The sequence below is a fragment of the Carassius gibelio genome, chromosome A21 (genome assembly GCF_023724105.1).
Source record: "Carassius gibelio isolate Cgi1373 ecotype wild population from Czech Republic chromosome A21, carGib1.2-hapl.c, whole genome shotgun sequence".
Classification (NCBI taxonomy): domain Eukaryota; kingdom Metazoa; phylum Chordata; class Actinopteri; order Cypriniformes; family Cyprinidae; genus Carassius; species Carassius gibelio.
Window position 1 is genome coordinate 21,355,969 of NC_068391.1, and position 26,105 is coordinate 21,382,073.

At 37.8% G+C, this 26,105-nt stretch overlaps 2 protein-coding genes across 7 annotated transcripts in view; both read left to right on the top strand.

The window, feature by feature from the left end:
- Window positions 1-7,193, top strand: part of LOC127942048 (gamma-aminobutyric acid receptor subunit gamma-2-like) — a 45,951-nt gene extending 38,758 nt beyond the window's left edge. The window contains exons 7-10 of one of the 4 annotated variants that reach the window (XM_052537576.1): window positions 858-1,010; window positions 2,692-2,897; window positions 4,198-4,221; window positions 5,726-7,193. In XM_052537576.1, coding sequence (XP_052393536.1) covers window positions 858-1,010; window positions 2,692-2,897; window positions 4,198-4,221; window positions 5,726-6,004 — 662 coding nt within the window. In that variant the 3' untranslated portion in view covers window positions 6,005-7,193. Of the gene's footprint in view, window positions 1-857; window positions 1,011-2,691; window positions 2,898-4,197; window positions 4,222-5,722 lie in introns of all 4 variants that reach the window. The other 3 variants (XM_052537575.1, XM_052537577.1, XM_052537579.1) reach the window with 3 other exon arrangements.
- A 9,011-nt stretch (window positions 7,194-16,204) lies between these two features.
- rnf14 (ring finger protein 14) lies at window positions 16,205-25,374 on the top strand. Of its 3 annotated transcripts, none has more exons than XM_052537836.1 (8): window positions 16,205-16,351; window positions 17,655-17,815; window positions 17,899-18,029; window positions 18,634-19,131; window positions 19,930-20,158; window positions 20,252-20,424; window positions 23,267-23,397; window positions 24,905-25,374. In XM_052537836.1, the coding sequence occupies exons 2-8, from the start codon at window positions 17,665-17,667 to the stop codon at window positions 24,963-24,965; spliced, it is 1,374 nt and encodes a 457-aa protein (XP_052393796.1). In that variant the 5' UTR covers window positions 16,205-16,351; window positions 17,655-17,664; the 3' UTR covers window positions 24,966-25,374. The 3 variants fall into 3 exon arrangements, with proteins under 3 accessions (XP_052393796.1, XP_052393798.1, XP_052393795.1); XM_052537838.1 differs by lacking the exon at window positions 16,205-16,351 and adding an exon at window positions 16,429-16,515; XM_052537835.1 differs by lacking the exon at window positions 16,205-16,351 and adding an exon at window positions 16,628-16,781.
- The last annotated feature ends 731 nt before the right edge of the window (window positions 25,375-26,105 follow it).

Below are 26,105 nucleotides of genomic sequence, written 5' to 3' on the forward strand. Positions count from 1 at the left end.
GTGTCTTGAGATCCAGCTCCAGGAGGTAAACTGACTCATGCCCATGTCTGAAAGGACCTCTTTCTCAAACACCCCTTTTTGTAGTTGTGCAGATTTTTCTCACAAAGTAGATATTTGAGTTGTCTAGTATAACATCCAAGGAGGGGTAAAAATTTTGTTCAAGAATTAAGCTATCACCATCACTCTCTTTACACCTTTCACTCCAGTTGGTTCAGGCATCTCCACAATCTCCTTGACTTTGCATGGATCTGGTGCCTTATAAACATAATGTTGTCCAAAGCATACACACACTACCTGTTTATCATCAAGCCCTCATCTTCACATCAAAATGTCGTGTCATGGGATGCTGAAGCCACCAACATCCCAAATGATAGATTGTTGAATTCACATCTACCAAACAGGGTAATGAACGTCATTTGGAGTGGGCTTTGCTCTCACAATGGTATCTTTAATAAAACCGAGGTTCTGGTTTTGTGAATACATTGGCCGTTGCAAGTATTGTGAGCGCCTGTTCTGCAGCAAGGAGGACATGTCTTTTTTGTAGCACCCACTTATTTGGATGAGTCAAATTGCTGTAACAGCAGCCCCTGTGTCCAACAGTCTCTCCCCATTCGGTCAAAGGTACCCCACCAGTCTAATATCTGGATGCACTTAACTGACTTTGTTTCTTGTGATTCTTGTGATCCTTTGGTTTAAAGGAAAGCATGGTGACTCGGTAGTGTTGTTAAGCATCAGGATACACCTTGGTTAATATAATGTGCTGGGCTGAAAAGATGGATGTTTTTAATGAAAACTGAAATAATGAGTGAATAGGTGCGTGCTATTGTTAATAACATTACATTTTATTTTGTCCGCAGGAGATTATGTGGTTCTGACCGTCTTCTTTGACTTAAGCAGAAGGATGGGTTATTTCACCATCCAGACATATATCCCCTGTACCCTGATCGTTGTCCTGTCCTGGGTTTCATTCTGGATCAACAAGGATGCCGTGCCAGCCAGGACCTCTTTGGGTAAGACCTTCTGTTTATATTCTACATGATAAACCGGCTTTGTGTTGTGACACTATCCCTATTTTCTTAAACATTTGTTCTGTCTATTTTTTTATTAACACCCTTTAAACAAATTTACTTGAGAATACAAAAAGAGTTCTGTCCATGAGATGCTAAGGTGGTGGGTGTGAGTATCCCGAAGATCCCGAAAGAACCCATCACAAATGGATGTAATCAAAAGGGAAGGCGGTCTTGTATTTGGACAGAGGCTATAAAGGGACACACCATTACTCCAGGGTTAATTTTAAATTGCTGCTATAAGAGATTAATGCAACTGAGACCACATCTGTGCCTGGCACCAGACCCACTTGGCCACATCTTTTGGAAGCTGAGCAATGAGCTGTTCAAGGACCACCAGATCGTCTGGTGTCACAGAGCTGATGGATCATCATGAATGGCCTACTGTTCTTCCCCAGCTCGACGGACAGAACACTGCTGCTGTTGCTCTTGGGTGTGGACCACACAGGATGACCTGCTTGAGGTTTGTAATGCAGGACGTTCTGCACAGGTATCTGCTGAGATGCTACTTGGGCTTGATTCAAGAGGTCCTGATGTTGGGTTTGATGGAGTCTGACTAGTGAATTGTCCATCTCAGCAAGGGTCGAGGACTCCACGGTGAAGAACTTTTTCCTCCCAGGTTTCAACTCCACTGTAGGAAGTTTGGACCTAGTAACATTGGCGGGTTCAATCCCGGGACGAGCGCTGTGTGAACAAAAGCCAGATCTAATGCCGTGTCGAAGTGATGACGTGCGTTATCGCGTGACTCTTTTACCGGCTGTTTTAAAGGAAGACCAACATCCACGACAAAAAAATATGTGCAAACTGAAATGAAGCAGAGATCAGTTAGTTCCTCAATTTCCGCGCTGACGCCGAGATCGTTCGCTTGCTTCAGTTAAAGTATGACATGCCTAGCGTTGTCGACTCGTACATTACACGTCACACGCTGATGTCACGTGTCATTACGGGATCTTCAAGGGTTGTGTGTGAAAGCACGCACATATCCCGGGTAATCACTGGCAGTGTGAAAGTGCAAAATCTAGCGACCAGGGAACAATAGCCGGGACACTTTACCCGTGTATTTGCCGGAATCGCAGTGTGAAAGAAGCTTTTCACACTGCCCCTTTTGCAAGTGAGCCAGAAATTGCAAACAAAACCACACGTGTTCATCCATTTTGCATTGGACAGAAATTCTCCAGCAGGGAAAAGCATGACATGCCAAAAATAGGCTAATCATGGAGATCATTCGAAGTGTAGTGCCAAGTTGTATGCCTTTACGGCAGTGAGCCTCCACACAGAAGCCTTTCGGAGAGTCAAGCAGGAGAGGATGTGCCTCCTGCTGGTGGTTCAGTTTTGGGCATCTCAAGCCTGGTTCTCAGTTCAAGTGTCAATTCTGGAGGAACCTCTATAGCTTTGCTTCAGGAAAGATCTGATTTCTCTGGCCTAATGCATGTTTTGGCATCCTCTGCCATACATATGGAGGCTTTGGGTTTGGGCCTATTCCGACTCTTCAGTGATTAATGCTTCGAAAATCGAAACCACAAGCATGCACCATAAATATCACAGATATAACTTAAGTAGTCTATATGTAACAGACATTGCAATCTCCATGTTCTTATTCAGTATTATTTACATTGTTCCCCAGGAATCACGACTGTGCTTACCATGACCACTTTGAGTACCATTGCTAGGAAGTCCTTACCCAAAGTGTCATACGTCACCGCGATGGATCTCTTCGTATCGGTGTGCTTCATCTTTGTTTTCGCCGCTCTGATTGAGTACGGAACGCTCCACTACTTTGTGAGCAACCGCAAGCCCAGCAAAAACAAAGACAAGAAGAGGAAAAATCCTGTGAGTACACTTTCTAAAACAATTCACATTATCATCTACCATTACAACAATATTAGAACGTTGTTATACTAGTAGTATTTTTCTAATTTTAAGATCGAGAGAAAGATTTGATAGATAGGCTTGATGTGTACCCAATGTGAAGATGGTACCTTGCTTTGGTTAAATTCTAAGGCAGCATCAATCCCAGACAGTATTCTTGTGAGTTCAGTGTAAAGAAACAAGTAGTGTATGTATTCATAAACGAATCAGTCTAAAGTTTGACTAAAAATGTGTTTTGTAGTTAAATAAACCTGCCAGAAAGTGTTGAGCAAGCATGTGAATTACATGTGCTTACTGCAGTTTTGTGTTGTTAGCTTAGCAATTAGGTCTTTATTGTTAACTCTGCAGGAATCCACTTTGAGTGCTAGATGAGTCTTGTGTGCTTCATGTGAGGAAAGCTATTTGCGATGCACCTAATTGATCGTTAGCTGTTGTCCATGAAGAGCGTTTCTAATCAGTCACTAATGAGTTTCCATTACGCCTATGCAGGCGGTGACGGCTCACTAGGTTTTGGAACATAATGTGCAACTGTGCATGCTAGAAGCTTTTTTTCTCTAGTTTCTCCATGTGGTCAGATCTGCCATCGTGGACCACTTGTGTCAAACAGTGTCACGGAGCAGTGATGCCCTTAATCTGAATCAGTTCAGCAGCAGGTTTGAAGCGCAGCCTTAGATTTTCATCTCAGCGTGGTGCTCACATCTGTAGCTCGAGGTGGGCTGATCTCAGCAAATGGGGTCGTTCCACTTTCAGATGATTAAAGGGGTGCCAGAAATGTCTTATTTTATTTCAGGGTTAAAAATGTCAGGCAGATGAATGTGTACTGATTCTCAAACCAAATTCGACAGTTCGGTTCCCAGTCAAAGGCACGCTCTGGAGTAAAACTCTTCAAATAAAACACCAAGAAGCTTTTGCTGTAGAAGCGTTTTGATCTCTGCAGAGTTGAGAGTCTCCTCCTATCATGCCTAAAAGTTTACATAATATCTAAATGTATTTGTGAATGCACTTTGCAGATGTGTTCTCCATAGGACTGAGCAGTCATTCTAGTCTGTATTTTAAGACATGAACCTGTTAATATATGCTTCCTTGCACACCCTTCCTCTGTGTCTATGTATATGTTAGTGAGGTTGCAGTAATTTGTTCTCTTTCCACTTTCAGAGTCTTTTTTGCATTATACTGTATGTCTGTCTCATGTTGTTGGTTTGTTTGTTTGTTTTCTTCTTTTCAATTTCTAATATTTTTTTGTTTCCTGTGTGGACAAAAGCTCCTGCGGCTCTTTTCCTCAAAGGTATATTGCACATGTAAAGTTTACTAATCATGCATGTTTCTGCCTTCTGCTCTTGTGTCTGGTCTTTAGATTCACTGCACTAACATCTAGTGAGTTTAACACTAGGCAGTGGGACACACTTACTTTAATGTAATAAAACAACAGCCTTGGCTGAAAAACTTGCATCATTCTTTTAACTAAAAAGCGGCTGTCTTCCTCCTCCTCTGCGTGTTTGAGGCTTTACACCTGACAGAAACAGTCAGCAGAGCTTTAACAGCTTGAAATAGACAACCACACTGATTATCTTAATCCCAGTTGAAGAGTATGAGTGTGATGGCTTTGGCAGATTTAGTCAGAGTTATCTTTCAAAAGTCATTGTGCATGAAGCCTACATTTAGCTTCTATTATGGATTAAAAGATAGTTCTCAAGAATTCAGAAGAGAGGGAATTAGATCAATGTGCATTTTAGCATAGCAGACTATTCATTCAGTGTTTGACAAATTATTAGTGTTTGCCACTAATAGTGTTAATGAATTTGTAGTTGGCTAAATAAGTGACAGTGAACCAAAGGAAATTAAAAAGGGTTTTGAAACAGATGTCCAACCTATTTTTGGGTCACAGCCCACCAGTTGAGAACCACAGTTAAAAACAAAATAAATAACATTATGAATGTATATAACTAATGTAAGACAGAAGAGGCTCTTTGTCTCTGAACGTTGTTGTATTTCATTCAGTTAAAGCTGTGAATTCCACTGTATTTCTTTCTTTCCACATGCCAAGCTATCTGTGCTCTTGTGCTTTCCAAACGCTTCTGCGAAACCCTTTGAGAAGCGAGTCACATGACCGTTTCCGCCTCGGGTGACTCTGTCCTAAATGCTACGTACTGTGCACCCAGAGAAGCGAGCGTGAACAGCTGCTCATGCTTCGTTTTACAAAGGGATCTGAAGCACTCTTCCAGTGCTGGGCGAAATGATTGCGAATCCAGAAATGTGGATATGTCCCAATGATCCCATGATTTTGATGGGAAATATTTACATGCAGGTCTCGTAACATTTGTGCATTTCAAGCGTATATTCAAACATATATTGTAATACTGTTACTGGCCAAGATACAGAACTGAAAGTATATTAATACCGTAGTATTTATCTGTTCAGTGTTGACACATAATGCCATGTTAGACAGAGCCATGTGGTCTCACGTGGGAAACGTTGATGTAGTGACTGAATTAATGATGCAGTTATGCTTTATTATTTTTGCATGATGCATATACTAGTGTAAAATAATCTTTGCACAACATTAACACAGACAGATAAATGTGCAATGAACAGCCATTATACATATGAAATATATTTTATTATTTAACTATTAAAGGAAGTAAGAAAAAGCAACTATTGCATTTAATTAAGAATGCATTCTCCTTGTAATATTAGGTGCAAAGTATCACTGACAGACGTTTGAGCGCAGCTCCGTACAGCTGTGTATTTAACGGGACTCTTGCTGATTTCGTGTTCTCTTCTAAAAGCAGGCCCCCACTGTGGACATTCGCCCACGCTCAGCGACGGCCATCCAGATGAACAACGCCACCCACATGCAGGAGCGGGACGAGGAGTACGGCTACGAGTGTCTGGATGGGAAGGACTGCTCCAGCTTCTTCTGCTGCTTCGAGGACTGTCGCTCAGGAGCGTGGCGGCATGGCCGTTTGCACATCCGTGTCACTAAGATAGACTCGTACGCCCGCATTTTCTTTCCTACCGCATTTGGTCTATTCAACGTAGTTTACTGGTTTTCCTATCTCTATCTTTAATTTTTTGTTTGTTTGTTTGTTTGTTTTAAATAGGCTGGCCTTATTTTATGTTACAGATTCCAGCAAGACCCTTTCTTGAAAACGTTAACCCACTGAAAACATTTAAGGTGTATTGTGCTGTTGTTTTTATCATCTGTTGTTTTTTTCTTAAATCTCGTTTTAGGATTTGTTTATTTTTTTCGTGCACTTACGTAATATGTGAATTGTTTAATTGTTTTCAAGAAATCATATCTCGTGCATAAAGCAAAAGCTGTAGCAAAACAAAAAAAAAGGGGAAAGGGAAAGTCAGTGAAACCAGCGTCTGTAAGATTATTCCTGATATTTCCAGAATCATGTAGAGCGGAAAGACCTGAGTATTGCATGGCTACATGTCCCCTAAAGAGCAATCACTAAAGAGATTTTGGGAACCTTCTTCAAATGCATGGCTGTCAGGCCTATATGAGGAAAAAGCAATCAGTCAAATATTAACAAATGTGTCAGAGGATTGATTTGTACATGCTCTTATCATTTCTAATTATTTGTGCATTCTAAAGCACAAATGTACAAGTGTTTGCAGTTTATGCCATTTGTAACCCTGCAGTTTTTCATGAGTTGGTCATGGCTGGTGAAACATATGGTCACCTGTACAAATGTTGTAAATAGTTGTATAATGTAGTGATATACATCATTCTGCATGCACCTTTTAGGCCAAAAATAAGCAAAAGTCTTCTGTTGTCATCAATTTATAAAAGGCAAAAAAGAGTCAGGAAAACTCAACTTGAACAGTTCAGGCTACATTTTACCACATTTCTTGCCACAACTGGATGTCAGTCATTTATACAGTAAATGCACAATGATATTGTTACATGTATAAATAAGTACTGTATTCAATTTTTTGCATCATTTTGGGTATTGGTATGAGTGTGGTATATACCCACAGAATAAGTATTAACCAGAAGTTAACTCATCTTTCAGTTTAAACAAGTTGCTGAGGTGAGTATTCTGATACTAGTCTACTATAGTCATATTTTATTATTAGTGTCTTTATTATTTTATTTTGTTAAAACTAAGATGGTTTTGTTTACAAGCACCGTCTTAAGTTTTCCAGAAACATGTAACAGAATGTTGTCAAACAAAATGTCTATATGCATTTTTATTTTTTGTTCATGTATTAATTTATGTTGTTGTAATAAACTGGGCTAAAAACATAGGAGGAGGGTCACCATTGCACTCTATGCTATACATTTCAGTTGACAAAAACTGAGCTTCAGTGAATTTAGTAACTAATCTGTAGATGTATATGTTAATGTGTGTGTTACTCTGCTTCAGTTTTGTTGCATTTAGCAAATGGCATGTATGCATGTAGTAAATATTATCTTTAGAACATTAATACGCATACATGGGGAAACAAATAACAAACTAGCATTAATAAAATGTAACATATGCATGCACGGCCAACTTTCTATTTTAATGAACCATCAACTTCAGAAGTCTCACCCCAGGTCAAGTATATGCTCAAGTGTTATCACTGAGAAATATATGAGTAAAAACCACCAAAACAAATGCAACTAAAACACTGTGGACAAATATCTGAGATGGGCCAAAGTGTGAGGATATAATCAAGTGTACAAAAATAAAATAAAAAATCAAATGCAACTGTTTGGTAGCAAAAATGACAGATAAGTAAAATATTTCAGTGACACATAATCTAGACCTGAATACAGTTTGATTTCCAATCCCTATGCATCATCCTTCCAGCCGAACAAAGCAGCATACGGTACGCTTCTGCCTTCTGTGGCTATGTGTGCATCTTTATATTTTTCCACCATACATGTGAGCATGGTTCATTTTTGATTAGTTTATACTCGTATTAAAATAAGATGTCATTGGAGTCTTCTTAAAATCATCTTTTGAGAAATATCAAATCTACTGTCAGCCCTAGAATCCGTTTGCTGTTTGTGTGCCACCTCCACTAGAATAATCATATTTGTGAAGCTCGATTAGTTTTGTTTTCTGAGTTGATATTCTGGATGTTGATACTGAGAGTCACCAGCCACACCCCAGAGACAGCACCTAGCCACGAGTAATGTGCTGTTTATTATTTACTGTAGGACGACACGGATGTGTAGCGATAGGAACTATGTGAATGTGGATCGATGTACTGCCAAACTATAAACCATTCTGCATTCTACCATCTAAATAGCTTATTTCAGCAAGCTTTAATATAAGTACTATTACTGTCAAAAGGTTAATAAAGGCTCACTCTGAACTGCCCCCATCCCACAACAGGACATTGCTGGAGATTTTCATTGAGCTAAACAGCACTTTTGTTCTCTCTATTTCTTTGTTGATATGCTGTTTTGAGGATTTGTTTTATTTATTTATTTATTTTTTATTTTGTATGAATATTTGTTTCTAACACATACAAAAAAATAATAATATTACAATATCACAATACTCAATTATCTGCTACAAACCTTAAGATGAAGATGGACAATTTAGATTTTAGTTCAGATCAAACACGCTGAAACTCTGTTAACTTGGATTAACTTGGAACTCTGTTAATTCAGATAAAAAATCATTTTAGTTGAAGGTTTTAAAAATTGTGTGTGTGTGTGTGTGTGTGTGTGTGTGTGTGTGTGTGTGTGTGTGTGTGTGTGTGTGTGTGTGTGAGTGTGTGTGTGAGTGTGTGTACTTGTTTTTCTATTCTGGTGGGGACTTAAACCTGAATACACACAGACTCATGGGGACTCTTGTCACGGTGGGGACCTAAATTGAGGTCCCCACGGGTAAACAAGCTAATAAATTACACAGAATGAAGTTTCTTGAAAATCTAAAAATGCAGAAAGTTTCCTGTGAGGGTTAGGTTTAGGGGTAGGGTTGGTGTAGGGCGATAGAAAATATGGTCTGTACAGAATAAAAACCATTACACCTATGGAGAGTCCCCACAAGGATAGCTGACCAGACAAACGTGTGTGTGTGTGTGTGTGTGTGTGCGTGTGTGTGTGTGTGTGTGTGTGTGAGTAAGTGTGTGTGTGTGTGCATGAGAGAGAGAGAGTAAACTTGTTTACTTGTTTACTTGTTTCAAGTAAAAAAGATGCATTATATTTTTTTTTTTTTTTTTTTTTTTTTTTTTTTTTTTTTTACAGTGTGAAATCTGATCTAATGTAGTATCTTTTTTCCTTTATCGTGTTTGTGTAGTACAATAACTGTAAAAATGTGTGAGCTTTATTACTTCATCTTCAACACTTGATCTAAATTGTTCAATTTCAATTGTTGTTATATGATTTCTCAGTTGATTGTTTGGGTTTGCACTAAACACATTGGTCTGATAAAGCATTGTTAAAGTCTAAAGCTGTTAACCCCTGCAGGGTGATGTCCCAGTTTCACACTCAACTGCACAAATATCATCACATGTATGAATGGATAAATCTCACAAACTGAAAGTGTTTTGGTAACAAATACATTTGTGAAGAGCACATGTAAATAATAAATATTGTTACATACTTGGGAAACACTAAATCATTGACCATGCTTCTTTATCAGTAATGAGCTGCAAAGCAAAGAGACTGAAACGAAACTCTCAGCTGTTCAGCGTATCTAGATATTTATGGAGCAGTGTACTAAAAGGACACTGATAATCTCATGTAAGGGTTTGCATTATATTATTATATGAACTGAAAATCCTTTTCATAAAGGAAAAGCACAGAGCTGTGTAATTTTTCAATAAAATGTTGCATTTATAAGGTATATGGATATATTTCATAACAGAGAATAATTATAAGAGACTATTACAATACAATATTAAGAGAAATACAATGTGTCTTATTCACACACTGGGTCCAGGTTAAGAGGCAAAACTGCTGTTTCTATGTAAATAAAGCATATTATGAAATGCACAAGATTGACAAACTTTCTTTTATCTGATGCTGTAAACATTCATTTATTATTGCCCATGAAAGCAGGCATTGAATTAAAGTTAAAGTAAGCACTTGAAGTGATCATGGCAGATCTTTTGTGTGTTAATAAATACGGTACTGGGTAAATTACTTCTGAATTGCTTTCCTTACTGTAGTCAATGACATAATCTGTTAGATTACACATTTCTGGTTATGTAATCTGACTACTTTTGATTAAATTTTATATTATTTTTGATGCCACATACATTTAAATAGTGCAATCTTGCACTATTTTGACATAAAACACAGTAAGAAAATATTCCATCCTCATATTACCAACAAGTGCCTCACAAAAACAGATTAAGGGATAGTTCACCCCAAAATGGAAACATTCTGTCAACTCACCCTCGTGTCTTTCCAAAACTGTATGAGTTTCTTTCTTCTGTCACACACAAAAGAAGATATTTTGAAGCATGTTGAGAGTTGCTGGCAGCGAACAGAAGCAATCAGATCAACAAGAGAACAACAACAGTATACAAGTGTTATGACAAGTCTCAGTCTAGTACAGAACACAGAGCCAGGGTGTTTTTTTTTTTTTGTTTTTTTTTTTGTTTTAAGAATAGGATAGACAAGAAAAGGAAGAGCCAGAGAGCATTACAATAGTCCAGTCTGGAGAGAACAAGAGCTTGGACAAGAAGTTGTGTGGCTTGCTCTGACAGGAAGGGTCTAATCTTCCTAATATTGTATAAAGCAAACCTGCAGGACCGGGTCGTTGTAGCAATGTGGTCAGTGAAGCTGAACTGATGATCCATCACAACTCCTAGGTTTCTGGCTGTCCTCGAAGGAGTAATGGTTGATGAACCCAGCTGTATAGAGAAGTTGTGATGAAGCAATGGGTTAGCTGGAATCACCAGTAGTTCTGTCTTAGTAAGGTTAAGCTGAAGGTGATGGTCATTCATCCAGCTAGAGATGTGCGAGCAGCTACCGTCGGGTCATCTGGCTGGAATGAGAAGTAGAGTTGGGTGTCATCAGTGTAGCAGTGATAAGAAAAGCCATGCTTCTGAATGACAGATCCTAATGATGTCATGTAGATGGAGAAGAGAAGTGGTCCAAGTACTGAGCCTTGAGGAACCCCAGTAGCAAGGTGGTGTGACTTTGAAACATCACCCCTCCAAGACACACTGAATGATCTGTCAGAGAGGTAGGACTTAACCCACAGGAGAGCAGTTCCAGAGATTCCCATCTTTCTGAGGGTGGACAGGAGAATCTGGTGATTAACAGTGTCAAAAGCAGCAGAGACAGGTCCAGTAAGATGAGTACCGAGGGTTTTGAAGCTGCTCTTGTTAGTCGCAGGGCTTCAGTAACCGAGAGCAGAGCAGTCTCAGTTGAGTGGCCACTTTTGAAGCCAGATTGGTTGCTGTGCAGGAGGTTGTTCTGTCCAAGGAACATAGAGAGCTGGTTGAACACAGCCCGCTCAAGTGTCTTTGCAATGAATGGAAGAAGGGATACCAGTCTGTAGTTTTCTAGATAAATGCCATAGCAACTGGTTAGGAACATCCTAAAAAATAACTAGAAAAAAACAGCTATGGTCACAAGTTCCTTCGTTACTAACAGAGTTCAGTGGAACTTGCGATCGTAGTTTGCTAATGATGTTTTTGGGTAACGCACCTCAGAATAGCAACCACATAGCAATTTATCTGTTTGTCTGAGACGAGCTTTTAAAATTACTTAAGACACTCAAAGTCAAATGTGAACTTTGAAAGTAAAATCACTAAGAACTTGATTGGCCTTCAAAAATTATTGGAAATGGTTTAGCAAATGAGTCAATAGGACTCTCGGGAACATACAGTATAATGTGAGGCGGCCACAGCTTTCAAAGCCATTCACTTGTGACCTTCAGTTACGATTTTGAAAAGACTGTATTCACACTTATGTTCGAGCGGATGCCGAGGACGATAACAGAAGCATGTCTTTGTCAGCCACCATGACTTCTGAGAACAACTGCAGAAAACTGCCCAGAAACACAGTCACAAAGAACAGACACAGCAGGCCAAACTTCATAGGTTCACCTTTGGCAACCTTCAATGGGAAATGAAGAGAGATGCATGATGAAAGTTGCAGCAAATCTTCTTTTTTGTGTTAACTGTCCCTTTAAGAGTCTCGACTGGCAGAGAGAAAGCTGTGCATATTCTGTTTCCAGTGAATTTCTTGTTGGACTGTCAAGTCATGTTTGTCTCAGGTCTTATGTTAGAAAGCTGAGCAACTATCCTCCTGATCTCAATTGAATCTTTACACAGTCACACATTCAGTGGGTTATATAGGGGAGAAGTGTGGGTTCCAGTATTGTTAAGAAATCTTCTTTTGTGTTCCACAGGAGAAAGAAATGCATTCAGGTTTGGAACGAATGAGTAAATGATGACATTAATTTTTTCCATTTTCTGTGGATTTGACTGCCAGGGCTTGTCAGCAGTGGCTTTACACAATAAAACACTTTATAAAAGCATCCTCCGTTCATCAGATGACAAGGCGAGGGTAGAGCCACCTTCCTCTCGCTGCTCTCCACAGGAACATGACTAAACGTGCTTGCCGCGAGACAAATCTGAGAACAAATACAAACAGTGAGGATTGCTGTCGGACATGGGCTGTCATTCAGCAGCACTGGAAACTACAGCTGAAAAACCAACAGCTTCCTCAAGCACACAAGTCACTCAAGTCATTCTGGCAATGCACAGCAGATTTGCTCCACTCAGTGGATAAATGCAGTAGTGCTACTAACTTTACATTTTTCAGAAATGTGATAACAACCATAAAAATGCTGAACTTCTCCTGTAGAGGACAATTTTACAAATTTGATGAGTTACTATTCTCTGAAAAGCATGTTTGCTATTAAATGTCTTAAAAGGTGTGATCAACACTGCATGAGACTGTGCAAAGGCTGTTGTGTCTATCTCTGTATTTGATTTTATTTCAATTATATTGGCTTATTATGGCATGAAGTGCCACATGAAAGATAAATATAAAATATACATATCTATAAACATACATAACATATATTATTTGTGGATAAAATATGTTGTGCACTACAGCATAAAATATTTTTTATGCAATTATACTATATATACTCTACAAAAGGTGTGATGAAACATTTCTTCATGTTTAGAGGCCTAGATAATGGTTCAGTTAGTCGATTGTTTCTCTGTCTTGTTATTATCTCTGGCTGCAGTTCAAGCTAATCATAAAATCAGGGTTGCCGACATGCTTTCAGGCTCTTTCTCACACTGCTCAACTAAATCTCACAATATATAAAGAAATAAAACTGCTCATGGGACTTGTTGTTTGGTCTAACACAGATGTTCTGTGATTCTGCTCCGATCAGAGTTGGGGAAAACTACTGTCAAAAACAGTGCTTTGTCATATTGCGTTAGTTCATTAAAACGAAAATAATTGAATTACTTCTTTGTGATACTTTTTGTCACCTGGGCTGGGCTTGCTGATCAGTTTTTTAATAACGAAAAACAAAAAAGTTATATTTTTGCCAACTGTAAAGGCCCTTTCACACCAAAAGTGAAATTAATAACCCTCAGGGTTTTTTTTAATGGTAATATTTTTTCTGTACTGGTTTTTGTAGTGATTGGGCTGCTTTCCACATCTGGTCCTTGTACTGTTTAATGCATTAAAGAGATGCATTCCCCAGCACGTAACTTTTATTACAATTATGCACATATTGCCATTTCACCCCAGTTCATCATAACCTTTTCTACAAGATTGTGAGTTTGTAGGAAACTCCTGAAGCAGCTGGCCCTGTTATAACTGTACTCCTGTGTAACTAACATGACCAAAATTAATAAATAAGAGAATATTTAAGTGAAACTAAATATATGAATCTCATTCTAAATGTATCATTAAAAAAAACAAAACTGCACTCTGAAAACAACAGATGATTTCATTCATTTTCTTTGATTTGCATTTGTGCTGTCAAACGATTAATCACATCCAAAATAAAAGTTTTTGTTTGCATAATATATCTCTGTGTTCTGTGGATATTTATTATGTATATAAAAACACACACACACACACACACATATACACAATCAGTCTACATTCTGAAACTATTTACATGTCCATATTTATATTCAAATACGTTATATTATAAATAAATATATTTAATATATAAAAATAGCCTATTTTTCTGAAATATATACATGCATGTGTGTGCATTTATACATACATAATAAATATACAAAACACACACACATATATTTTGTAAACAAAAACCTTTATATTGGAACCGATTAATCGTTTAATATATTTCTCTTCTTAGGCTATTTTGAGGCTATTTTCATATCAAAATCAGCTTTCTTTAAAGAAACATTAAGTCACTGTATGTTGAGTAAAGCAGTTAATTTAGAATTGAATAGCAGGTCTATATTTTAACACCTATACTAAATCCTTAAGGAATAAAAAAAGATTGAAGGCGATGGAGAACTTTCAGTTGTGATTGAGGAGCTTTGGGACAATGGGATAAATTACAGCAGATCTCTATGACAGAATAACTGAGTTAACACCTGTTTCTGTTACATCCTTTACATTTTACACTAATAAAGAGGCATTTCTATTTTATGTGTGTTGACCTACGGTCATAAGGTCAAAGACTGCATTAAGAAATGAAAATAACTGTAGCTTCACTTGTTAATCATGTTAACATTTTCTGATCGAGGTCCATATTCTGGTTAAGCATCTGTTCTGGCGTTTACATAATAACCAGCAATTGAATCTGACAGGTTTTACTGATGACAATGATGGAGCAGGACTGCCTTTGTTCACATCATTCAAAACAAATTATTTTCTTGGGTAGGAAATCAGTTAATATGCATCATTTTGTTTATCTAAAGATGGAGTGCTGAAGACTTCTTCTTTTAACTTTAAAAGAATACCAGCGCATAGAAAAAAATGCCATGTTCTTGCCCCTTCATCCAATAAATTTTTAATAAGAGCTTGAGACTTTCGGAGAGAAGTCTGGTTTAGTTGAACTTTGTTCAAACAGGGAGTGACTCTCAGTTGGTTCAGTTTTTCAAAACAATGAATAAACTAAACCAATTTCTTTCAATGTGGTCAAAACAGCACTTTTTTTGTTTTGTTTTTTGTTTTTGTTTTTGTACACTCTCAGAAAAAAAGGTCCAAAACTTGTCACTGCTGCATTACCTTTTCAAAAGGCACACTTTGTACCTAAAGAGTCCAAATTGGAATCTAAAAGGTCCAAAAGTGTCCCTTTTGAAAAGGTACCGCCCCAGTGACAGCTTTTGTACCTTTTTTTCTGAGAGTAGGCCTTGTTTTGTGTGTTATGGAGGGGTTAGCTAGTTGTGCCAATAATTAAGCTACTACTACTACTACTACTTCTACATAAAGACATGTAGGCACTGGTTCCTGGGTTAAGTTAGACTGCCTCCTAGCGGCGAAACACTGAAAATGTGAAAGGTTTTCAGAAAGTAAACCATCAGATTCATCCACATAGAAAAGCAGCAAAAACACACCTGATGTTAAACATACCTTCCTCTGCATGTCACCTAATTTAGTTTCAACTAGACTCAATACATCTAATATGTCATGACAGGATTGGAAATAATACCACAAGTTCCTGGATTCAATCATGAAGACCCCAACTATGAAGGTAACCAATGGACCAAGATATAATATAAATAATTGATTACATAGACACTGTTTTAAAGTACTATGCATAGAATTAAAAATAAAAAGAGAAATGGATCTATCATCCCTTACGGTTTCTGTAAGATATTGTACTGAATAGTCATTTGCAGCTATTGTATATTTGCTAATACAGATATCTAGTGAGGAAGCACCTCTCTCCAGAAGACGCACAGGCTTCAAGAATAATTGAATTAGCTCTGTCACGTCTGGTTTGAGCTGTACTCCAGGAGAGGATCCAGTCAGTCAGTACAGAGGATTCAGAACAACTTCTCTAATAACCAAGGCATTTTACTAGCTGTATTTTGTTTCTCTCTCCGCACCAGGCCGGACTCATCAGGTTGCGAGATCCAACTGTGCTTACAAGAGAAAGTAGGACACAGAGGACACAGAGGATACTCGCCACAGGTCATGCTCAGAAGTTCACACGATGAAGGAAACACTTTGTATAGATTCAAATGACTCTACTAGTTCCCTAGTTCCAATCTGTTGAATAAAGATTCATGAGTGTTCAGTATACTGTGAGAAATATCTAAAAGATATGGGATTAATAAACAGAATCTAAGAGTGAATACATAAATTGTTTTATTTCTCATTCCCTGAACATAACTGCTCCACACTCCATCTCAGTAGGTGGCAGAATCTGCACCAAAAGCGGGTTTGCCAACCGGAAGCAGCAGCAGTCTGTCAAACACAAGCTCCTCCCATCCGGCCTGCTGTGAGACTGCAGTTGTCAACTGTAGAGCTGCTTTGGGAATAGAGAAGGGTACGTGTTTTATAAGTTTATATCTTAATCGGTCACAATTCAGATTAAAAAAGGAAAGAGCCGATTGTAGGGGGACACAGCGCGGTAAAGTTACTAGTGTCAGGCTCGATATTCAGCTGTGCTGTGTAAGGGACCGACTAAAAACTCCACCCACGGTACAGAACGTAAGCCTTGTCCAATACTTAATACAACAGTGGTGATTGGATTTTTTGAGATGGTCCCTTACATGGGCTTTGATAGTTAGAGTATTCGTGAGTATTGAAATACGGCTATAAGAAGCGGGTTCGTATACAATAGTTGAATATTGTTTAAACTTACTGCGGTATTGGTATCTTTGCAGACTGTCACCTCTCCAGAACAGAAGGAGAAATAACGTGAATCGAACGACGCTGTTTGAGAGTGTTTATCACGTTTTTTAACATTAATCTAGGTTAGTACATCGTGTTTGCGCATGTGTTTTCCTTTGGATGGAGTCGGAAATATAGTAGTTATAAGTTTCAAACACGTGTGGTCAAACAAGACCTATTAACAAGTAGAAAATCATCGCCTTCTCTGCCCTTGAAGTATAAACTATTTATTTCGTGAAGAAAACATATATACTTTTGAGTCTGCAGTAAGCTTTGGGACAATACTTCCACGTCATTCATTTGTGCTCTGTCACATAGTTATGATACACCATAAGCATAATCCGGGCTGTCAATCATCCTGTCACACTTAAAGGGACAGTTTACCAAAAAAAAGACTGTTGTCACCGAGATTTAGGCAACTTTCTTTCTTTAGTAGGACGCAAAAGACGGTCTTTGATGATTCATAATATGCAAGTCACTCAAAGCCAAAATTGTTAAAGCGATAGTTCACCCAAAAATGAAAATTACCCCATTATTTACTCCCCCCTCAAGCTATCCTAGGTGTATATGACTTTCTTCTTTCAGACATATCCAATTGGTGTTATATTTAAAAACATCCTGGCTCTTCTAAGCTTTATAATGGCAGTGAATGGGTGTTGTTTTTCAGTAGTCCAAAAGACGTAAAATAAAGCGCATCCATCCATAATAAAAAGTGCCTCAAACAGCTCCATGGGTGCATAAAGGCCTCATGAAGCGAATCAATGCGTTTAGTTAGGAAAATATCATATTTTAAAGTTTATAAACCATAACCTCTATAATGTGTTGGGACGTAGAATCCACTTCTACCAGTGACTGGTAGAAGCTGTCTATTTTTATGTTTTTTTGAGTATTTCCGTTTCTCCAGGGGCTCTACGAAACATAAACATAAATGTTGCTTGATTTCATATTAATCTCAGGAATGTTCCAATGTCAGCCGACCAGGAAGCACAGGAGGATGAACTGCTTGCTCTAGCGAGCATCTATGATGAAGACGAGTTTCGCAGAGCCGAATCAGGAAAAGAGGGCGAGATTAATCTGTGCCTGGAGCTTCCTCCGAGCTTCAAACTGCTAGTTAAGGGTGAGACTTTATAAGCAGGAGTTCAGACTTTGTTCTAACATCATAGAGTTCTGACAACGCTAGAATTATGTCTTGATTTACAGGACAGACCTCCACAGAGCATCATGTGTCATTTCTACCTCCGCTGGTTCTGAGTTTTGAGTTCCCGGCTGACTATCCTTCAGCATCAGCGCCGCTTTTTACTATAAGCTCCAAATGGCTCAGGAGAGCCCAGGTGAGTCCTGTTTAGAAATGCTATTTATGTATTTTGCTTTTTTATTGTTCTAATAGTTTTGATTTGGTGGTATTGAATCAAAAGGATGCAGTTACTCTGTAACAGTCAGATCAGCAACCACTCGATTAAAGTTTCACCCTAAACTTTTGTTCTAGTTGTATAAACTATTTCATTTAGACATACATCACTTCACTACATTTATGACACTATTCTTTGTATTATATGACCTTTGCATCAAACTAGTTAACGCTAATGCGAGGGTGTTTCTAACACAGCGTCTCTGGGAGCGAACAGACTTTCCTTTTATTTAAACATCTAATGTAGTGTAAACACTGAATAAGGTCATTGCAAACCTGCATGAGTTTCTTCATTGGATCACAAATTGAAAAGTTATTTTCCCAACTATCCCAAAAGTGGATGGGAACCAGAGGATCATAGCAGCTTTGACTCTTTTTTTTTTTTGACAGCTTTGGTGCATGCTGTTGGTTTGGGGGGAATCGTTTTGTTCAGCTAGTGCAAGTCTGGGAGGATATTTGGGAGAACAGCCAGTGTATTTGGTGATCTGCTATAGCATTGTGATAACCTTCCGCTCTCTCTCCATCAGATCACTGCACTTTGCAGGAGACTGGACGAGCTTTGGGAGGAGAACCAAGGCAACGTGGTTCTTTTTACCTGGATGCAGTTTCTAAAGGAAGAGACCCTAGACTTTTTGGGAATCCAGTCACCGCTGGAAATCCAAAGCCTTGAGAGCCAGCCTCAGTGTGAGTCTGGCCCAAAACAAGCTGTAGACGTCCCCGGGGAAAAAAGTAAAGATTTAGACCCCAGAGCCGTGCAAGAAGTCGACGCTCGCACAGACATACTGACTCAGCTGCTGGATTTTGACGAAGCTCAGAAGCAGAAGGTGTTTGATGGGAAGGTGTTCTGCTGCGGCATCTGTTACTCCGAGAAGCTCGGATCCGACTCTCTGCTCTTCAAAGAGTGTCAGCATGTGTACTGCAAGGCCTGCATGAAGGAATACTTTCAGATCCAGATTAGAGACGGAAAAGTCCAGTGCCTTAACTGCCCTGAACCAAAGTGCATGTCCATGGCCACTCCTTCACAGGTATCTTCTGTCTGCTCTCGTGTGATTGTGCTTTAGTGTGTGAGTATGGATAGGTTATGTAGGACTCGGGCGCACTTGAAAGGACAGATGACGGTTTATATTTCCCACATTTTAAAGTTGCCAGTGTTGATTTATAGAAGACACACAAGAAGATAACTCCGCTTTTCTTCAGTCTTTTCTGCATATAGTACTGTTCAGAGACTACTGAGTTTTCTTTTGGATCTGATCATGCCTGAACTGAAAAATACCACAAAATTATGTCAGAATGCCCACTTTGACGAGCATCCACAATCCTCTGGGAGAAAATCTGACGCATGTCAATGTTTTACATCTATGCATTCGGTTTTAATGTGTGCGGTGTCATATACATGCAGCTGTCGTTAATGTTAATCAAAAAGAGAAAAAGATACCATCTGAATCACTTCTGTCGCTTTAAAAGCATTAATCTGTTTGATCTGTCTATCAGTGAAGACTGTGGGGTGTTTGATTAATCAGTTTCTGTAGGATTTCTCCACTATTTATTTCATGTGCATCTTTGTTTTATTTATTTTTGCCATTTCTTGTAATTTGTCATAATTTTATTACTGACCGATTATTTGTCTAAATTTCACTTGAAACTAGTGGTGTGTGATATTGACAGATATAGAAAATATTGACCCTGTCTTAATGAGTTATTAATTGACTCATTCATTCAAAGGATTCATTCAAAATGCCTGATTCAGAATATAATTGAGCCCTGTTATGACTGTGTATTCTGAATATGGTTTTAAGACTGACATCAGTATGTTCATATAACAGGTGAAACTTCTCGTGGGCGAAGATGAGTTTGCACGCTATGATCGTCTCCTGCTGCAGTCGAGTCTGGACCTGATGGCGGATGTGGTGTATTGTCCTCGTATGAGCTGCTGTATGGCTGTGATGGTGGAGCCTGACTCCACCATGGGCATCTGTCCCGCCTGCAGATACGCCTTCTGTACCCTCTGTAAGAGGAGCTATCACGGCCTCTCTCACTGCATAGTGACTGCTGGTAAGATGTATTGCATATAGGATATATATAAGATGCTCATTGACCAGTTTGTTTCTCTCTGTAGAGATCATAAGCTGTGCCTTTCTTTAACAGATGAGCTTCGTAATTTGCGGGATGAGTATATGTCTGTGAGTGAAGAGGGGAAGAAGTTCCTTGAGAAGCGTTTTGGTCGGCGTGTCATTCAGAAGGCGGTGGAGGAGTCTTTCAGCACAGACTGGCTGAAGGATAACTGTAAACAGTGCCCTTGCTGTGGCACTAATATACAGGTCAGTACTAAGGATGTGTGCATTAGGGGTTGACCGATTATCGGCACCGATATTAAGCATTTTTGATTATCGGTATCAGTCATTTTCAAATCAATTTGCCGATAAAATAATTTAGCAACATTCAAAGAAAATTTTTGTCAGAGCCCTTATTATTCTTAATTTTGACTTTACTTTTCATTTTCATACCTGAAATATATATTAGTTAAAAAAAATCGGTCTACTTGATCTGTAATAATCGGTATCCATATCGGCCCTAAAAAATACATATCGGTCAACTCCTAGTGTGAATACTACATATTTTCAAATTGACAAGCATAAATGACTACAGTTTGACTTAGGAAGTGAGCCTACTCTGATATATGATTCATAAGCAGCTTCATATCCCACAATGCAACACTATTGTGACATCACAGCAGATCGCACTTAATCTACCCCTACATATCACATGAGTTACTTTGAGATTGAACCAAATAATACTTGATGTTGTGTAACTTTGTATATTTTTTTCCAACAGCCAAAGCATACCTACAGTACAGTGTTGTGGGTGACACATAAGTAACCCTAGTTTTTCAAGTAACTAGTAAAGTAGTGTATTACTTTTATATTTACCATGAAATATTTTAGTTACTTTTTTCAAATAATTTACACAATTTTCTTTTTTCCAATTTATTCACTGAGAGCGTTCTTTCAGCTTGAGGATTATTAATTTCACTTTTGGTGTGAAAGGACCTTTACAGCTGCCAAAAATAAAACTTTGCGTTTTTTCTTGTTAAAAAAATAAAATAAAAAATAAGCAAGCCCAGCCCAGGTGACAAAATGTAACACAAAAGTAGCGTAATACATTTACTTTCCATAAAAACACATTTAGTTACTATTTCATGGAGTAATGCATTATTTTTAAGTAACTTTCTATAGAATCGTCAGCGTGAACCAAGGAATCCATAGACCATTACTCAACCCTTCAGAGACTGAAGTACTTTACAAATGCAAGCTTTTCTGAAGATCCAGGATAAAATCAAATTGCATCTATAACAGTTCACTGGCATATTAAAAGTGATATTTTGTTAATATTTAATGTAGTAGTAATAACAGAGCTATATCATAATTATTCAACCCCTCTTCAACATTGCTGTTTTTAAGTGACTTGTTTCCATGCATGTGCTGAAGTTGAGTAGGAAACTGGCAAAGTCAACAGAGATATCACAAAAGCTATAGAGAATCGATAGAGAATAAATATTGTATTACTTTAGAAAGGCTAAGGCTGTATGAAGATTTCTAAGACATTAAATGTTCCTAAAGACAACTCTCAGTCTTATTCCTTAGCTTAAAGTGTGTTTTACTAGAAAACCTTTGAGGTTGTTGAAGTAAAACCACAATATCATAAAATGTTTAATCAGCGCAACTGAGAAAAACCTGCCATGTACAGCCAAAGACTTGCAAGATGACCCGATGAAAGGAGGAAAACCATTTCAATGCAGCGTGTAAGAGGATCACTAGACAAGTATGGCCTTTATGTTGAGACATCTCGATGAATACCACTCTTGATCAAGAAGAACAAAAAGCAGACATGAACTAGCTAAAGTTCATTTGTGTAGACTTGTGGAGCTCTGGAGGAATGTTTTATGGAGTGATGTGACCAAACTGGAACTTTTTGGACCCGTGGATCAGCGGTGTGTCTGCTGCAAAACAGGCAAAGCTCATAAGCAGAAGAACACCATCTCCATCGTCAAACTTGGAGGTGGATCAGTCCTGTTATGGGGTTTCTTTACTGTAGAAGGAAGTGGAAATCATGACTGTATGAAGGACATCATGGATTCTTTGAAGTGTCAGGCCATTTTGACAAGAATTGTGATTCCTTTGGTGCAAAGACTGAAGCTGATGATCAATGGACTTCCCTGCAGGACAGTCATCCCAAAGTACACGTCCAAATCTACTTCTGCTTGGTTCAGGGATCAGTCACAGAATGTTCTTGAGTGGCCTGTTCAGTCTCCAGGCTTAACTCTCATTGCAAATATCTGGTTGAATTTAAAGAAAGCAGTGGCAGTGTGAAAACCAAAGATTATCAGTGATCTGGAAGCTTTTTCATGCGAGGAATGGGTCAAAACTGTAGTAGAGAGGTGACAGAAGCTTCTAACACTTACAGACAGTGTTTACTGGTGATTTTAAAGAATAAAGGATTCTGCACAAAGGGGGTTGAATAATTTTGAACATGAATGTTTGGAGCCAATTAGAATTTTATAATGAATCTCTCAAAAGTGTATTAACAAACTTTCTCTAATACTTTACTGATGCCTTTGTTGAATTGATTTCATATATATATATATATATATATATATATATATATATATATATATATATATATATATATATATATATATATATATATATATATAGGTTTTGATCAAAAATAGCAGATCTTTTTACCTGTAGGTGGTGCTGTTCCCAAATTAAGCAGGTGCTGATGAAGTGCTTTATATTTAAAGCACTTAGTCATTATATTTAATTTACCAGTCATAACTTTCCAACGAAGATGAATAATCAAAATGGAATAGTTTTGGTCCAGTAATTAAGACCTATTAGTGGAAAACTACCAGTCACTGATATAGTTGTAGTAAATATCATCATATAGACCTATTCAATTATTATTTTTTACCTGGCATTCAAATTAAAAACTGCCTCAGAAATCTCTATAAATCATTTAATTGGAGAAAAATTGTGGGAACCCTCCACAAACTGAGATCTCGTGTGTTGTGCAGAGGTGCGCTCAGACTCTCAGAAAGATGTGCTTGAATGACTCTGTGCATGGATTGAATGACTCTTCTGATTGTTCCCGTTCCTGTAGAAGGTGCACGGCTGTAACAAGATGACCTGTTCGTCCTGTCAGAAGTACTTCTGCTGGATCTGTCTGGGAGCTCTCAGCAAGGTGAACCCCTATAGCCACTTCAACAACCCCGGCTCGCCCTGCTATAACCAGTGAGTACCGTCTACAACGAGCCCTTAAATGTGTTCCAGAGCTAGCTCCAGTGCATGCACAGTCTCACACGCACCCAACACTTAAGACATAACCGAAAGAGAGCTTTAACGCTCATGCTGAGACGATGCTCTTCCATAACTAAGAACTGCACAGCATTTGGGAAACTCAGCAGGCATCTAAATCCATCTTCAGGCCTGCAGGTGCTGCTGTGTTAGTATCTGCAGTGTGTGCGCTAAAGAGACGGTGATGAAGAAGTTGGTGCTGATCTGTGTGTGTGCAGACAGTCTGTTCATGACCCCTTTAATAAGACATGGGCCTCTTTATAAGGGATACGATCTCTCACACCACCTATGTGTCCGGTGGCAGGTTATTTGAAATGTGTGTTTGCCCAACAAACGTTTTAGACTTAAAGTTCCTGTGGCTCAGTGGTAGAGCATTGTGTTAGCAGTGCAAAAGGTCATGGGTCAAATTCCCAGGGAACACACATACTGGTAAAAAAAAAAATAATAATTGCTTTGTAAAAAAGCGTATGATAAATGTAAATGGTAAATTTCAGGGTAATTACGTACTATAGCAAATTATTTTCTGAACTTTTACTAATTTATGCTCCAGAGTTAAAGCAATAAAAGATAAAACTTGTTTGTTTTTTTTACCCCACAAATCTTTAACCGTCCTGTTATGTGCAAATTTCAACCATGTTTTTAATGTGTGGAGACAAATTGACTACAAATATTAAAATAAATCAATATATTACCAAAATTGACAGAATTTATTATTATTTACTTACAGTACAGACCAAAAGTTTGGAAACATTACTATTTTTAATGTTTTTGAAAGAAGTTTCTTCTGCTCATCAAGCCTGCATTTATTTGATCAAAAATACAGAAAAAAAAAAAAAATATTGTGATATATTACTGTATATGTGATACACTACTGGTCAGTAATTTGGGGTCAGTCATTTTTTTTTCTTTGTAAATAAAATCAATACTTTTATTCAGCAAGGATGTGTTAAATTGATAAAAAGTGATAGTAAAGAAAATATATTATTAGAATTTTTATTTATATTTTGAATAAATGCAGTTCTTTTTAACCTTTTATTGATCAAATATATTAGCCAGCAGAACTGTTTCCAACACTCATAATAAATCAGAATATTAGAATGATTTCTAAATGATCATGTGATCGACTGATGTTACATGTGACACTGAAGGCTGGAGGAATGATGCTGAAAATTCAGCTTTGCATCACAGGAATAAATTATTTTTTTAAGTATATTCAAATAGAAAACTATTTTTTTAAGTTGTAAGAATATTTCACAATATTACATTTTTTTCTGTATTTTTGATCAAATAAATGCAGGCTTGATGAGCAGAAGAAACTTCTTTCAAAAACATTAAAAATAGTAATGTTTCCAAACTTTTGGTCCGTACTGTACCTGTTTGATTAAAGGTTGATGAATTGACTGACACACTTGCTGACTGTTTATTCGTGTATTTTCTGCTCTAGATTGTTTCAAGGAGTGGAAATGGACGAGGAAGAAGGCTTTGGGAGCGACGAAGATAACTGACCCACTGTAAATGAAATGTTTAAAGGATGGCAGTGTTTTTCTGCATATCAGTGGATCAGAACCCCAAGCCCAAGACCTGACCACAGTGTCACCCATTTTTTAGCAATATATATATATTTTTTATTTGCATTTTTTTGCAATTCAAATTCCAGTTCACAAGCATCCCTTCAAATAGTTTTATTGTAGATTGTAAACGTTTTCACTGCTACGAGATCACCCCGTATATCCTCTATCTATATAGTTAATGAATTGGTTTTCTTTAATGTTACCATCTTTTCAGAAGATGTAATGTTTATATAGGTATCCTCAGCTATTGCTGTCATTGTTAATAATGTACATGTCATCCTTTGGACAAAGGTGGATGGATTTAGCAGGAAAATAAATGTTAAATGAGTTCTTGGGGCATGAATACTGTCTTTGATTGGGTGACACATTATCAAGATTTTAGGTTATAGTTATTAAACATGTAGAGGACTTTATTTAATATATTCAAGCTAAACAAACTGCACGTGCTGAAATAATTCTGCTGGCACTGCACAGTACAGCTCAATATTTCCATATTAGTGTGTGCATTGGTTATTATTATTAACTAACAATTCTGTGTAAAGACACAATGTCACATAAGAGCCAGACTGAATTAATACATGCATTGGAAAAAAGGTAATTAAAGACTTATTTCTGGATCAATTTAGGCAGAATGGTTAACAAATGACCCATAAATACAATAGCATATTAGTTTTTGACCAATAGGTGGCGCTGGCTCTAAACTGATGCGGTGTTGTCAATCTTTAAATCAATTGAAACGTTTGTGAATCTCTCTGTAAATGCAACAAAAACTAAGGCCAAGACATGCATAAATACAGCTTTTACAAACCCAGTTCAAATGCTTTATGGAATTGAAAGTATAATATATTAAATGCAATTAATTTATCAAATTCCATTAAATTTGAAGTGTCTGTGTAACGTTTTCTTAATTTGCAGGGGTTTTTTTGTTTTATAGAGGTCTAAACAAGTCAATAAAAGACTATTAACAACTGTTAGCATTGTTTATTACAAAAACAGGATGTTTTGGTGTGGGGTGACTCATGTTTCTCAGTTCATCTCCAGTTGTGTGCACCGAGCACTGAGTATGTCTACTAA

Coding starts and splice junctions, on each gene's coding strand:
- rnf14 (XM_052537836.1), top strand. CDS start 17,665: ATGTCAGCCGACCAGGAAGCACAGGAGGATGAACTGCTTGCTCTAGCG. Junction 19,132..19,929: donor CCATGGCCACTCCTTCACAG/GTATCTTCTGTC, acceptor TTCATATAACAG/GTGAAACTTCTCGTGGGCGA. Junction 23,398..24,904: donor GGCTCGCCCTGCTATAACCA/GTGAGTACCGTC, acceptor TTTCTGCTCTAG/ATTGTTTCAAGGAGTGGAAA.